At 41.3% G+C, this 14,560-nt stretch overlaps 1 protein-coding gene across 45 annotated transcripts in view; it reads left to right on the top strand.

Annotated features, from left to right (window-relative positions):
• LOC125633483 (uncharacterized) overlaps positions 1–14,560 on the top strand; it is a 786,124-nt gene that overhangs the window by 633,045 nt on the left and 138,519 nt on the right. For 41 of the 45 annotated variants that reach the window (XR_012667838.1, XR_012667837.1, XR_012667812.1 and 38 more), the window contains one exon: positions 4,898–4,954. The exons of 3 other annotated variants lie outside the window; for them this stretch is intronic. Coding sequence is in view for 1 of the 42 variants with exons in the window: in XM_075127200.1 (XP_074983301.1) it covers positions 3,229–3,230; positions 4,898–4,954 (59 nt within the window). In the remaining 41 variants the exon portion in view is untranslated. Of the gene's footprint in view, positions 1–3,153; positions 3,231–4,897; positions 4,955–14,560 lie in introns of all 45 variants that reach the window. One more of the 45 variants, XM_075127200.1, reaches the window with a different exon arrangement.

Here is a 14,560-nt window from a genome sequence, read left to right on the forward strand (position 1 = left end):
ATCACACCACAGAAATCACATATGGGCTTTTGGGACTGGGAATTCCATTCCTGTTCAAACAATGATCAGGAAGGGGAGGGAAGATTGGGGGGGAGGGGGGGGAAATCATAGTTCCTGAAAAGCAAAATTGCACCATTGAAAAAGAAAGTAAAAGCAAACAAACAAACATCTTCCTCTCCTTATTCTGGGGGGGGGGGGGGGGGAAATGAAATTCAAAGACAAAGAAATACTGTAGCACATATTGAACCAAAATGAGGTTACATTAACACATGAGCACCTGTAGTTATGGCTGCAATCCAACTGGCCATAACCCCCTGTTTTCTGTCATTCATAAGCCTTGAAGTATTTTCCCCTAGGTCTGAGACTTTCCATGCCTGGTCTCAGTTCCAAAGTGAATTTCTACCCTTTTTTCGTTCATTTTATTTTCATGTTTATTCTATTTTATACCTCTTTAATTCCCCTAATCCTCAGCTATCCTTTTTTTATCCGTATTCCCTCACCCCTCCTCTATCAATTGGGGTTAACTGCCCATTAAACCTGTGTTGAGATTATTATAAAACTGGTGGCTGTTAATGCTAACCTTTGCAAAGTCAATTTGTTGAAGCCTGGGGAATTTTTGATCTCTGAGCATAAATAACTCCAAAATATGTGCAAAGTTCAGACCTAGACTTCAAAAAACTCCAGACCTGAGTATGTCCAGATCTAAGGTTGTTGTTTGACCCATTATGAAGAACTAATGGGGTAGCTGTAAAATTCCAATTCTAATGCAGATTACAATTCTCAACCCAAGCCCAAAAGTTAAGGTATTCTGGATCCATTGTTCTGTGGAAGGCCTATTTATAGGCAAAAACTGCTTCAGAGCTCATATATGGCCTCACTGAGGGAAACAAATGTTTTAGAACTACAGAATTCTAAGGGATTGAATCGTGGACACCTGTCACTAGCTACCCAGCATGCAGTATTGTGTGCAGTGTGGGTATTCTCGTGGGACTGTGGTCCAGTTTTCAAGATGATAACCAGGGAGAGGGAAATTAGATCCTAAATTCCCTGAATACTGTGAAAGTCACTGATAAGTAATTGTTTCATATTCAGGTCTGGAGATGATGGGCTTCTAGAGTGAGGAGCTAATTTGTGCCACTCTAGCTCCGCTTGGTGATCTGTGAGCTGCTGGGCAATCCTTGAACCTTATGGGAGGAGAAGTCTGTTCCTCTTTCACCTCCCACTCCACACATACGCACAACCACATATACAGTCCCAATATGGAGGAGACATGAAGAAAGTGGTGGAGGATCTCCTGCTTTAGGATAGGACCTGGGGGTGCAGGATAGACCTAAAACTAATGAAAAAGCATTGAAAGAGATCCCAGCTCAGCCCCACTGCCCTGGCTTGAATAGGAAGGGGAAGATCCTGATGACCCATCCCCTAGGAGGGTGGGAGAGAGAGGGGAGTCCCAAAGTGGTAACTGGGTGGCTACCTCCCCAAGGCTAGAGAAGAGAGAGAGAAGGATAAAGGAAAGCAGTTATGGGGCAATCATTGAAAGGGTAGTGTATGCTAACCAATGCACAGTTATGGTTATTTCTTGTTCTAAATAGAGGTAATTTCAGATACCATTGTGTGGTGCTGGCAAATGCTAACTTTTTATTGCCAACTGCTGTTCTATAGATGGGGTATTTGGGGTAGCAGACACAAAAGGTGAAGTGACTTACTGAAACTCACACAGCAAGTCAGAGGCAGAGGTAGGACTAGACTCCATGGGCTAAATTCTCTTCTGGTGTAAATTGACCCAGCTCCATTGAAATCTCTAAAGCTATGCAAATATATGCCAATGGAGAATTTGGACCCACATCCCCAGCTTCTAGTCCACTGACCCAATCGCCTGGAACCAAACTACCTCTCATAAAGCAGGACAGCTCACAGCCAGTTCTCCAGAACTGTACTGCTCTATGAATTTGGATCTCACTGTGTGTGTGCCTATACAAAGGGAGCAGCTAGTTTCCCACAATGCCCACTGATGCGCAATGCGTTTTGGTGGGCAGACTGGTGTGTGCACTTGAGAGCAATTCATTTACCACTTGGGGGAAAAGGAGGTTAACAAACAATGGAAACAAGCAAACACTTTTTTCCTCACAAAGTATTTTATTCTGTACTTCTTCTAAATCAAAGTATTTGAAAATTATATATGAAAGTTCAGGCACAAACTCTGAGAATTGGGCTTGAAATCTAAAGTTAGAGGTGTCATTTTACCCACACATGACATTCTTGAATTACATTAAAAGCTTTTGGAGCTTCTCTCAAAACCTCATGAAACTTCATACCCCAGTACAAATGCAGACGTACGTTTCTGAAGTAAAACATGCTACATCTTCTTCAGATATCATCAAGACAGTATAGAGAAGGATCCTGTTCACTTTCTTAAACCTTCCTTCAGAAATATGTAACTTTTACAGGGCAACAATGTGGTGTAAAGCCCATTGCGCTCATAGCACGTGTACTGACTGTTCCTACCTGCTAAGTGTGGACCTCATGCTACAGAAGATCAAGCCTTCCTGGTACAGCAGAGCAAACCTTGTTAATTATAGCTTCAGTCTGTTCAGTAGATGTCTTCTACCTCCTTCTCCTCATCCATCCAAGTCAGGATCTATTTTTGTTGCCTGGATAAGAGCAGCAAAACGGTCAAGCCAAAATTGGAAGTGGTCAGCCAGACAATTGCGCACAGTGCCTCATCAGACATAAAGCAGTGTGTTACTAGAGATCCCTTAGAACTAGCAAAGAGGCTGCTCACCTTCATGTGACTTGAAAAGAAGTGCTTTTTTAAAGGTTCTCTGAATGTTTATGAGTAAACAAACAAGAGGGCGAGTAGGCCATCCATGTCTGTAAATCCCGGCCCCCCCTACCCCAGAGCACCAACTGAATAGCCGTAAATAAGGCAAGTGCAAGACTGTAGTTGAAAATAAAAGAGCAAAATAAAGCTCTATTCTCTGCTTGGCATGGTTTCTGACTGTGTTTGCTGTCTGACAGTGTCACTGTGAATTACAGTACATTGGGTCGTTATTACATATGTGGTGGCACAGACAACAAGAGCAACATGGGAAATCTTATGTATTTCTTTTTTTGTCACTGAATAAGTGTTGTCCTTCTCTCCGTTACTTTTAGATCACTATAAATCCAGCTACAGATGTTTGGAATTACATTTAAGGCGTCTGACTAGCTTAACCCAGCAATGTTACTATGTACGCACCAGACCTATCAGCTGTCTACTTGAAAAAATGCCACCCACCGGCTTCACTCGATGGGGAGCTTGGTGGGGCTGGAGGCACTGAGACAGCCCCAGTTGAACAGAGGAAGAGAATGCACTGAAGGCTCGCGGGGGGGGGGGAGCTCGCGGGCGGGGCGGGGGGCCCTCCCCTTCGGAGTCTCTAGCTACTCATTGGCTAGCTTGGGGAGGACAGAGGTGATTGGTCCCTCACCCTTCCCTTTCATTAATTTAAAAGCTAGCCTGGATGGCATACGGAGTCCTTTTTGCTCTTTCCAGCAGCCTCATGTTCCCCACACCGTAATGGTAGCCTCAGAGCTGTATTTTGCAGGTGTGGCAGGTCTGACCAATCCCTTGTTTTGGCATCAGGAAAGAATTTTTTTCTTTCCAAATTGACAGAGACCTGGAGAGTTTGTCACCTTTCTCACAGCATAGTTAAATAGGAATATGATTTAATAATTAAGTATAGTACTTGGTAAGGTTTGTCACAACTTGTGGCTGGTTTTCAATGCCTGGGGTTTTACTGATGGACCTTGTACTCATATGATAAGGAATATTTTGTGGCCCTCATGGGCCAAGGGTCCCCTTTTAGTACCCTCTGTCCCCCTCAGGGAAAGCAGGTGGTTGAACTGAGGGGTAGGCTGAGGAGAATATACCCCAACTTATGGGTTATACAGTAGGAGTCCTGTGATTCCACAGTGGAACCACTTAAAATGCATGCTAGGTGAGATTCTGGATGACAGGGTGGGTAGCATCCCTCCCCTGTGTTAAGTTTAATAAAGTTGTGGCCTGCTGCTTAAAATCCATTCCTGTGTTTGTCCTCAGTCACTGCTGTCTCCACACTGAGCAGGACAGGATTCCAGGCATGCTGGGACAAAGGAACAAAATCCAGCTCAATCTCTGGGGCTAATGCAGACTCAGGAAGCAACACAGCTCTTCCATTTTTGAAAAGGAAGAATTATAAAAGCAGAGACAATCATTACTTTTAAACCTGATGTTGTTCTGAGTGTTAGAGTACTTACTGAAGGATAATGTAATTCATAGAGCAGATGAAGAGAATTGTTAGCACCAAATCATATGTTTATCTAGCCCCCTGCTCTACAGTGTCCGACTACTTCCCAAGTATTTATCCTCATCACACCCCGGCCAGGTAAAGAGGTATTATTATTCCCATTTTACAGATGGGACATTGAGACAAAGGGAAGTTACAATTAAAAGTGCTCAGCACCCGCAGTTGGGGTTAGATATTCAGAAAAACTCAGTATTCCAGGTAATGAATTCCGTCTGAAACTCTGGACATAAAAGTCCCAAAGGGAGCAGAATGCTTTTTGAAAAGTGAGCCCCTTTGATTTAAGTGCTGAAGGGGATCTGAGCTCTTCAGCAAATCTGACCCTAATTGTGGGTGCTAAACACTTGAAAATCCTCTAGAGCAACACAACTACAAGGACTAGCATGCCAGTCTTCATGCCTCCCAGCCCAGTGCCTTAATTACAAGACCAGCCTTCCTCTGACCTGGTCTCTGCCATGGTCCCTTATACCCAAATTTATTTTATGAGTTAATAAGTGCACTAAACAGCATTTTTTGTCTTGATACCTATTTTTGTCCTTCCGATCTCTCAACCTGTAGTATTTTCCTTCCACAAGGTGTAGAAGAGGAGCCATATGTGGATTCCCTCTGATGATATTTTTCCAGAAGACCTTGTAAGTTGACATTAATTATTTTGACTGCATGCATGTATTCATCACTGCAGACTGCTGTTCAACTATTTTGGCTTTTTTATAAAAAAAAGGTGGGGGAAATATAGGGAATCTTGTGCTACGTTGAAATATTGTTTTAGAAAGAGCTCAGTGGAATCATGTTCAGTTCTACAAAGATCTCCAACAACTCAGAAGCCCTTCTGCAAACCCTGGCCAAAGATCTGAATTGTTTAGTAGTTGTTTCACTGTAAGAAGTAAATGTAATATTTAGCAGATTAGTACTTGGGCACGGATGGGACCCAGCCCTGCTATATTATTAAAATTAAAAACTGTCCTGATGCCTCTTCATTATGGGGTAGGTTGGCTTTAGAAGATTTGAACACATTATCTTCAAAGTTATCTCTGTTGATATGTGAGTTGTTGACCTGCAGCAGGCAGGAGTTCAAATCAGTGCTGTACTTTTCTTTTTCCAACAAAGCCATGGAAATCTGATGGACTTGCTGGGCAATATTAAATCCCAAGCAAAAGCTTTATAAAAGCTACTTCAGAACACTATCAAATTATTAGTATGCTTTCTCATAATACAGATGGCTTCTCATTTTATTGAGAGAGAGAGACAGAGAGAAAGAGAGAGAGAGATTTTTTCCAGCCCTCTTGGGAATGATTTTATTGAAAGTATCAAAATTGGGAAGATGACTGCATCATTTCTCTGATGCCAGGGGTCAGAATCTTTGACTGGTTTGTAGTAATGTAACATATAAAAATTCACTCAGCTCTCATTCTCTGCCTTTTATTTAATGTACAATCCAGCTAGAGCCACTTTCATTTTTCACATTACTGTCCCTCACACTGAATGTTTGCCTTTGGTGTTTTAAATATTTCTGATCATGGATCCTAAGACAGGGAAAACCTTAGGAAAATTGCCGTTGGCCTAATATGCATGAATGTATAGTTGCCAATAAAACAGCATTTTGTTATTCTACCTGAATAACTGACACTGAATAAACATGTACTGCATCTCTTGTTGGAAGGTGTTGCTTGAAATGTGGTTCTGCTCTGTAAAGTGTCTATATAAAATTGGCATCTTTTTACTAGTTCCCTGGGAGTCACATCTGCATACTTTAGTGATTAAAATAAGTGGTTAATACTTTAGCTTCTGTTAATACTAAATAGCAAATACAACTGAAAGACAGCGGATGTAAAAACTGTAAACTGTTGGCATCTACTCCTTCTTGTGCATTGCTATCAAATAGGTTTTCTGAGTTTCAGTAAAGGGGCCAATCAGTTACACCTGTGCAACCTTACTGAAGGCTTAACCCCTCCCAGGGCATAATTTGAAGATAATGGTCTGAAGGCATGAAAAAATATCCAGCAAATGCATTCTCCCTGCCATGCATGGCTGGGCCCTTGGAGTACAAGTCTTTTGCATTGCAATACTAATGTATAAAATGTTGGCTGCCAAACCAAACTCACAGTGTTGAAGTTTGAATTGACATGTTCAAAGAGGGCTGGTTCAAGTAGGTTCTGATTTCCTTTAGAATTGTTCAGCTAGCCCCACAGTGCTATATCCACCTTGGTTAATTATAAATAAATGTTAGGAGGCCTGTATGTTGTTAGTTAGTCAAATCCAGTTCCTGTGGGTCAAGAGTTATAAAATCCACCAGCCATTTAATTCAGGGTTGAGGAACATTGGTGAAACAACAAAGAGAAGCTTACTGTCCAGGATCTCTCTATGCATGTGATCCTTGTGTTACAGAATCCTCATCTTTGTTTGCATGGAGAAACGAACCCCAACAAGCCATCTATAAATACCTCAACTTCCACTACTCATAACTAGCTCTATTAATGCATCCCTTTCCCAAACATCCCACTTCAAAATGGGCAGGTTACTGATGTCTGCCTGAGTGCCCCAGACATCATAGGGCCCAAGAAAACCAAGGACCAGGACTTACTGCTCTGCTTCTGTCTATGCCTTCTCTATTCTGTGAATACATGTGGTAGTGAGTGTAATCTTACACATTTCCCAAGAAATAAACTCACTTAAAATATTATCAACGAACAAACACTACTAGTATCTTTCTGAGATCTGATTTGGTAGCTAATTTACAAATGATTGACTACACAGTTGTGAGAGCATGGGAACCTCTATGAGCAATTGTCAGCACTAGAATAGTAGATTTCAGAGTAGCAGCTGTGTTAGTCTGTATCCGCAAAAAGAAAAGGAGTACTTGTGGCACCTTAGAGACTAACAGATTTATTTGAGCATAAGCTTTCGTGAGCTACTGCATCTGATGAAGTGAGCTGTAGCTCACGAAAGCTTATGCTCAAATAAATTTGTTAGTCTCTAGAATAGTAGAGAAACCAATTGTTAAGAACTGAAAACTATAGCAAAGAAGAAAGTCCTTGAAGGAACAGGGCAGAAGGTCTGCTCTAAGCATGAATTTATGAAAATGCTTGGTCAAAACAAAAGAAGATGGCAGCATCATTTCACATATGTGTTCCTCGTGGTTGGTTATTATTATTCCAATTTTTGACACTTGAATGAAATGTGGTATAATTGGGCTTCAGAGCCACTGCTTCAGGCAACATCAATTGCCTTTTTTAAAAATGATGATGGCATTGAGGGAGAATCTTTTTTTTCCTTTTATTTTTTGAATTTGCTGCGCACTCAGTGCCTCTTGCACAATACACAGAAGGGGCATTGTACTCCTGGGAGGGCCTGCAATGCTGGGGGACTGATCCTGTGAAGAAATATGAGATGGAGAAGAAAAGTAAACATACTGTAGGACGTTACACTACAGCTACTCCCATGGTATTCCTCCTTCTTGTCTCTCTCTAGCCTTTTAGAGAATACTGTTCCCTGCCTTTTTTAACTTTGATTCAAGTTTGAATTCTATCAAATTTGAAGGACTTGAAGCTGCCAAGAAAGGAAAATCTTTTCCTAAACTGTTCACTTCTACCATAAAAAACACCATTTCATCTTTTGTTTGTATTTATTTGTATGCTGCGTGTTTGGTTGGTTTTGTTTGATTTTGGGAGGTGGGGCTGCAATTTAAGGTGAAAGAGAGACTGAAACTTGTAAGTTTTAAAGGTTCTCTGAGCAGGAACAGGAAAGATTTGGTCTATGTTTTGCTTTTGCAGTAGGAATTATTTGTTTCATAGTGAACAGCAAAGCTTTTAAAAATAAAGCTGAAAGTGCCAAAGAGAATAACAGAAAAAAATGAACATACCAAAGGGTGAATCTTCAGGGGTCTGTGCAGGAGGCTGAGTTCTGCTCCATACAGCTCAGAAGGGGAGATGAAAAGGTGCTGGTATACTACCTACTTCTCCCCAATCCAGGGGCTGCTTCTGCCCTGGCACAATTTATAGTAGTATTGTGGCTGCTTAAAATTTCAGTGGCCGCAAATGGACCATCCACTGATCAGATCACCGGAGTACAGCAGCATTCCAGCCACAACCCCAACACCAAGGCCAGGGTGGTGGTGCAGAGCCACATAGTTGGCTCTTCCCGACCTGGGGATTCCCTTGCTCTAGCTTAGGAGAATTCCAGCCAGCTGGTTAAACCTGTGTATTTAAGCTTTGCACTGTCACTGGAATGGCTGGTGGAACAGAGGACCAGGATTTGGCCCTGTATATATAGATTAAATAAACAAACCCTGGATCCAAGCACTCCCATTTGCAGCTCTATCACTATAATAGGCCAGAGTGAAAACATTGTCAAAGGATGGAACCATTCAGAACCCAATCCAGACATCAGCTCCTCAGGCCTACCACTTCTGCATCTACTTACCAGGCAGATTCTGAGTTCCGGCTTCCTTGTTTCCGCTGTGACAGCTGGTAAGATTGCAAATATCTGAAGCAGAGCTGGAAGCTGGCTGTATGTCTTCAGCTGTAGCAGGGCTTCAATCCTGAACTCTGATACTTTTTTTTCAAATGCATTGCTTTAAAATGGAAACCTTTGTGCAATTATTAAGTGTAGACGTTTAACTAGTAATGATTTAGGATCTTAAACAATTCTTAAACATTCTTTTTAACCAAACCTTTGCAGTTAACCTTTAACAGCTTCCAGTTTATGGAATCTTTTACAAGATGGGGCAGGAAATCAATAACTCTAAGCAAAGCAAAAGCAACAGCAATAGCATCAGCATGGTCCATATCATCCTGGTATGCCAGCACTAGTGATCACTTAGAGCAAGCAGGAACCTGGAAGCAAAACAGCTGTGTTCTCTGGCTGGTTTACTTTTCCATTTTAAACTAGGTTTCAGAGTAACAGCCATGTTAGTCTGTATTCGCAAAAAGAAAAGAAGTACTTATGACACCTTAGAGACTAACCAATTTATTGGAGCATAAGCTTTCCTGAGCTGCAGCTCACTTCATCGGATGCATCCGATGAAGTGAGCTGTAGCTCACGAAAACTTATGCTCATTTTAAACTAGTTCACCATTAAGAGAAGGGAGAGTGAAGCACACTGAGTCACTGTCACCTAGGAAAGGAACACTGAGTGAAAGATGTTTGTATGCAGAGTATGGCCTAAATCCATTGATTTCAGAGAGATCACTAGTTTGTGTATTGCAAGCAGGATTTAGACCTGTATTTAGTCTTGATATTATTTTGGTCAAGGCTTTTGTTCTTGTTTTATAGAATTTAAGTAGCACAAGCCAGAGAGAGACTTAATGTCAGCCTAATCATCTATCCATCTCATCTTCTCTCTCTATACAAAAAATCTCCATCTTTCAGTAAGTTCAGCTCCCCAGTGCTTTTGTCTCACATGTTAAAGAGCTGGATGTGAGGTCAGGCACTAACTGTTTCATGTGGATAGAGTAAGTCAGTCTAGGTCTTCTTCTCTTCCTCCCCTTAATTCCTCTGAATATCCTGCTATGGAAACAGCCTCTTTTGTGGCAATGGGGGCTTTCTTTGTAAACAGCACACTGCTCAAATGCGTCAAAAAGCAATCTGGGGACGTCCATGGGACTGCTACGAATATGTTAGGTGTATGATAATGCCAACAAAGCTGGCTGAGGGGCTAACTCTCCAGTCCAAGGACTGCTGGAGCACTCTTTTGACTCACTTAGTTCAAATATAGTGCTGGAAAGGGACTGCTCAGATTTTAAGTAGACTGAAATTGGGTAGTTCAGGCGTCACATGTCACTTGGAGAATAGATTGTGATGTTTTTGACCGATAGTGTCTAGCCGCTGGGAAAGGCGATAACAGCACTACTACTGATGACAGCTGTGGGAGCTTCTTTTTTCACTCAGTGGTAGAGCCTACTCCTTTCAGATCCCAGGGGATCAGAGTTCACAGGGAATGTTACTGACAGACTGAAAAAACCTGTTGCTCATAATAACTAATCTGCTGTGAGGTCTCCCCCCAGATATATGTGTGGGGACTGATTGGGTTGAATCCTGCATTCTTCTCCCCATAACCAGCACTGAATCCTTTTTTGATCTTGGGAAAATCACTTTAACCTCTTTGCCTCAGTTTCCCCATCTGTAAAAATGGGCTAATTATACTCACCAGGTTGTTGTGAGAATGAATGAGGTAATATGTGTCAAATACTTTGAGAGGAAAAGCTCTTCACTTTATAGCAGGCTCAGCATCATTACTGTTTATTATTCTAAGGGAATCATTGCTGTCAGCACACTTCTGCCAAAAGATGCACTGAAAGTTATACAAGTGGCACAGAAACGAAGTTCCATAGCTTTGTTTGTGTGGTAGTTTGGGGTTTTATTTGGGAGGGGGTGGGTACAAGTGGGAGGACAGGGCAGGGGAGAAGATGGTGTTGAGTTGTGCTTTTAAAGATGGAACCAGGGACAAGAATCTCCAGGATAACATCCATAATGCAGCATTAACTATATGAACTCGGAGGAAATGCACAGTTGTACTTACTGTGTAAACTATTCCCCTAAACATCAATATACAGCTCTCTATCCTTTAGGATTTCTTTCTGTGTTCTCTCTCTCTTTCCCTCTCAGCTTTAACAAACATAAAAGTGAACATAAAAGACAAAGATAAATGCATTATGCTGATATAAGCACATATCATATGCATAAATGCTTTGTACGATGCAGTGGCTCTGTACCAGATTTGCTCCAATCTCACCCTCCAGTTACAGCGACTTTCCATACGGTGCAGCTTGCACTGTACACTCCCTCAGGTTCATGTGAAAACTACTGTGAAAGCACAGTCATTGATTTTTGTGGGTTTAGTGCCAGAGCAATTTTAGCTGGTACGAGGCTGATTTCTCTGACTTTTGCTTTTCTGCTCTTGATACTGCTGTGTCAAACTCAACACCTTTCACAACACTAGCCTCCTCCTCAGAATAACAAAGCATTCATCACCTCCTCCTCCTCCTCCTCACTAGCATTGTCAGCATCAGTGGCGGGAGGGTGCTACAGGCAGCTGTATTTGTTTTGACAGTGACAACTTTAGAAAGAATCTGCTGGGTTCGATGTCTGTGTGTGTGTATATATATTTTATTTTTGGGGACTTATACAATTGTGTATTTTCTTTTGCAAAGGAGGAACAGTAAGGCTGCAGCCTCTGGGCTTTAGACTCCTCATGCTATGCTAGTCATTGTGTTGATACAGTATATATCTCAGATTGCAGATAACTATTTAGATGGAGGGAGTTTTTCAAGTCTTCCAATTAGTCTGTGATAATCGTAGTAAAGTGTCATAAATATAAAGGGAAGGGTAACCACCTTTCTGTATACAGTGCTATAAAATCCCTCCTGGCCAGAAGCAAAACCCTTTCACCTGTAAAGGGCTAAGAAGCTAAGGTAACCTAGCTGGCACCTGACCCAAAATGACCAATGAGAGGACAAGATACTTTCAAATCTGGAGGGGGGGGAACAAAGTGTTCGTCTTTCTGTGTGATGCTTTTGCCGGGAACAGATCAGGAATGCAGCCTTACAACTCCTGTTAAGTTAGTAAGTAATGTAGCTAGAACATGTGTTGGATTTCCTTTTGTTTAATGGCTGGTAAAATAAGCTGTGCTGGATGGAATGTATATTCCAGTTTTTGTGTCTTTTTGTAACTTAAGGTTTTTCCTAGAGGGATTCTCTATGTTTTGAATCTGATTACCCTGTAAGGTATTTACCATCCTTATTTTACAGAGGTGATTCTTTTACTTTTTCTTTAATTAAAATTCTTCTTTTAAGAACCTGATTGCTTTTTCATTGTTCTTAAGATCCAAGGGTTTGGATCTGTGTTCACCTGTACAAATTGGTGAGGATTCTTATCAAGCCTTCCCCAGGAAAGCGGGTGTAGGGTTGGGGGGATATTTTGGGGGAAGATGTCTCCACGTGGGCTCTTTCCCTGTTCTTTGTTTAAAACGCTTGGTGGTGGCAGCATACGGTTCAAGGACAAGGCAAAGTTTGTACCTTGGGGAAGTTTTTAACCTAAGCTGGGAAGAATAAGCTTAGGGGGTCTTTCATGCAGGTCCCCACATCTGTACCCTAGAGTTCAGAGTGGGGAAGAAACCTTGACATAAAGATTTTGTTTTTCCATTCCACTTTAAATATATATGCTGAAAGCTCAGTTTTGATCTTAGGGACATGGTTGTATAGCACAACATATTGTCTAAAACCAGCTATTGTTCATGCCTAAGTGTATGAGATCAGGATCGGAGCATAAAGTTCAGCCAACAAGGATCTCAAAAATTCTCTACCCAGAGATGCTCAGTGTCCAGAATGTAGAGAGAGCTCTTCCTTTAGTTCTAGTATATTGTTATCGAGAATTTCTCATTTTTTTCCCCTCAAAGAATTAGTCCCACAAGATCTACTGCCAGGAATGAAAATTTTGTGGTTAGAAACACTGATTGATTGGCTCAATCCTAACGCATCGGTGTATAGAAGGTATTTGGATCCCAGACATTCACGAATACTTAGTCAGGAGGGAATGAAATATTTGAGAATGAAGATGAGACTTTTGTGTATTTTTAATGTCAAGTTTTGTCCAAAGAACACATTGCGGTTATTCCCTCTGAGAAATAAGAAAAGTTCTTTGAAATCAAGTGCATTATTTTTAGAATCTTACAAACACATGCCAAAAATATTAATTTAACTAAAGTTTAAATCTTGTCAAAATCAGAATAGTTTTGTATCTCTGCAATTATACTGGAGACATTACTAACTTTGGTCTTCAGCCTCCAAATAGTTATGCACATGGTTCACTTTGCACATGTGAACAATCCTGCTGAAGTCAATCTGACTGTTACAAAGATTTTTGTCAATATATCTTTTATAAGATTTTAACTAAAACCCATCCCTCCTTATTTTTTTCCTTTCTATCTCACCATGTGCAGAGCACACAAATATGTCTTTCGCATATTTGTTTATTTTAGGGCTCAGGAGTACTGGTCTGTTAGCATGGATATATATATTAAAGAATAAGGAACAACGAAGCATTTTGGGGGTAAGGGGGTGTGAGTTATATTTAGAAATAAACTTAACCAAACTGGAAAAAAAAGAGTCTTCCAAAATATAGTGGGCTTAAGTTCCAAATTGCAGCCTCATCTTTGTGCATATTCCCTGTATACTCAAACTTTTGTGTATGAATTTTTCATTCACTAACACCTGCTGGTGATAGGCTGCATGGATAAGATTTTTAAAAGTGCTTGATCCACAGAAGCTTCTGTTGTTTTAAAAGTCTGGACACTTACCTTGGTTTAAGGGTTAACATTTTCAAAAGAACCTAAGTGCCAGATTTTTAACTGTAATTAGGTGCCTACAGCTGAAGATAGGTGCCTAGTGGTATTTTCAGAAAGCCTCTAGGTGCTTAACTGGGAGTTAGGCATGTAGGTGCTTTTGAAAATCCCACAAGGGGCCAGATTTTTAAAGGCATTTAGGCACCTTTTTGGTATCTAATTAGGTAGATACCTAATTACCATTAAAATCTGTTAAAAGGTCTCTTTTGTAAATGGGGCTTAGGTTCCTAAGTCACTTAGGTGCTTTTGAAAGTACTTGGGAGCCTATGTGGGAGCTGAGGTCTTTTGAAAAGCTGGCCATTTAGTTAGGTGACTAAATAAGAGCTAATTGGTGCCAGGGCCGACTCCAGCTTTTTTGCCACCCCAAGAGGAGGGAAAAAAACCCAAACGACTGAGCTGCCGCCGAAGTGCTGCCAAAGTGGAAGGAAGGGAATGAAGGACCCGCCCCGAATTGCCGCCGAAGACCCGGACGTGCCACCCCAATAACGGACGGAGTGCCGCCCCTTTCTATTGGCCGCCCCAGGCACCTGCTTCCTTCACTGGTGCCTGCAGCTGGCCCTGATTGGTGCTGAACTTTTTTGGAAAACCTCACATGACAATGCACCAAATGTAGTTGCACAAAAGTCTTTTCAAGGGATAAATTCTGTAATTCTTGCACACAAGTGTTCAGACTTGAATGAAAAAAATGGAGGTTCTGTTGAGGGCTCTTTGAAAATGGGGATTTGTGTCATAATCAATGATTTTCAAGCTTTTGCTTACATGACACTCTTTCTTTTTACCTCATAGCATGCGTGCTCAATGCACATGACCTTTTTTTTCCTTTGCTTCCAAAATATGGGAGATACAGTGAAATCAGCTTTGAAGCTATAAATCATTTCCTGCCCACTGAGGCGGGGGGAAAT

This window comes from Caretta caretta, chromosome 3, assembly GCF_965140235.1.
Source record: "Caretta caretta isolate rCarCar2 chromosome 3, rCarCar1.hap1, whole genome shotgun sequence".
In the NCBI taxonomy this organism is placed as follows: Eukaryota; Metazoa; Chordata; order Testudines; family Cheloniidae; genus Caretta; species Caretta caretta.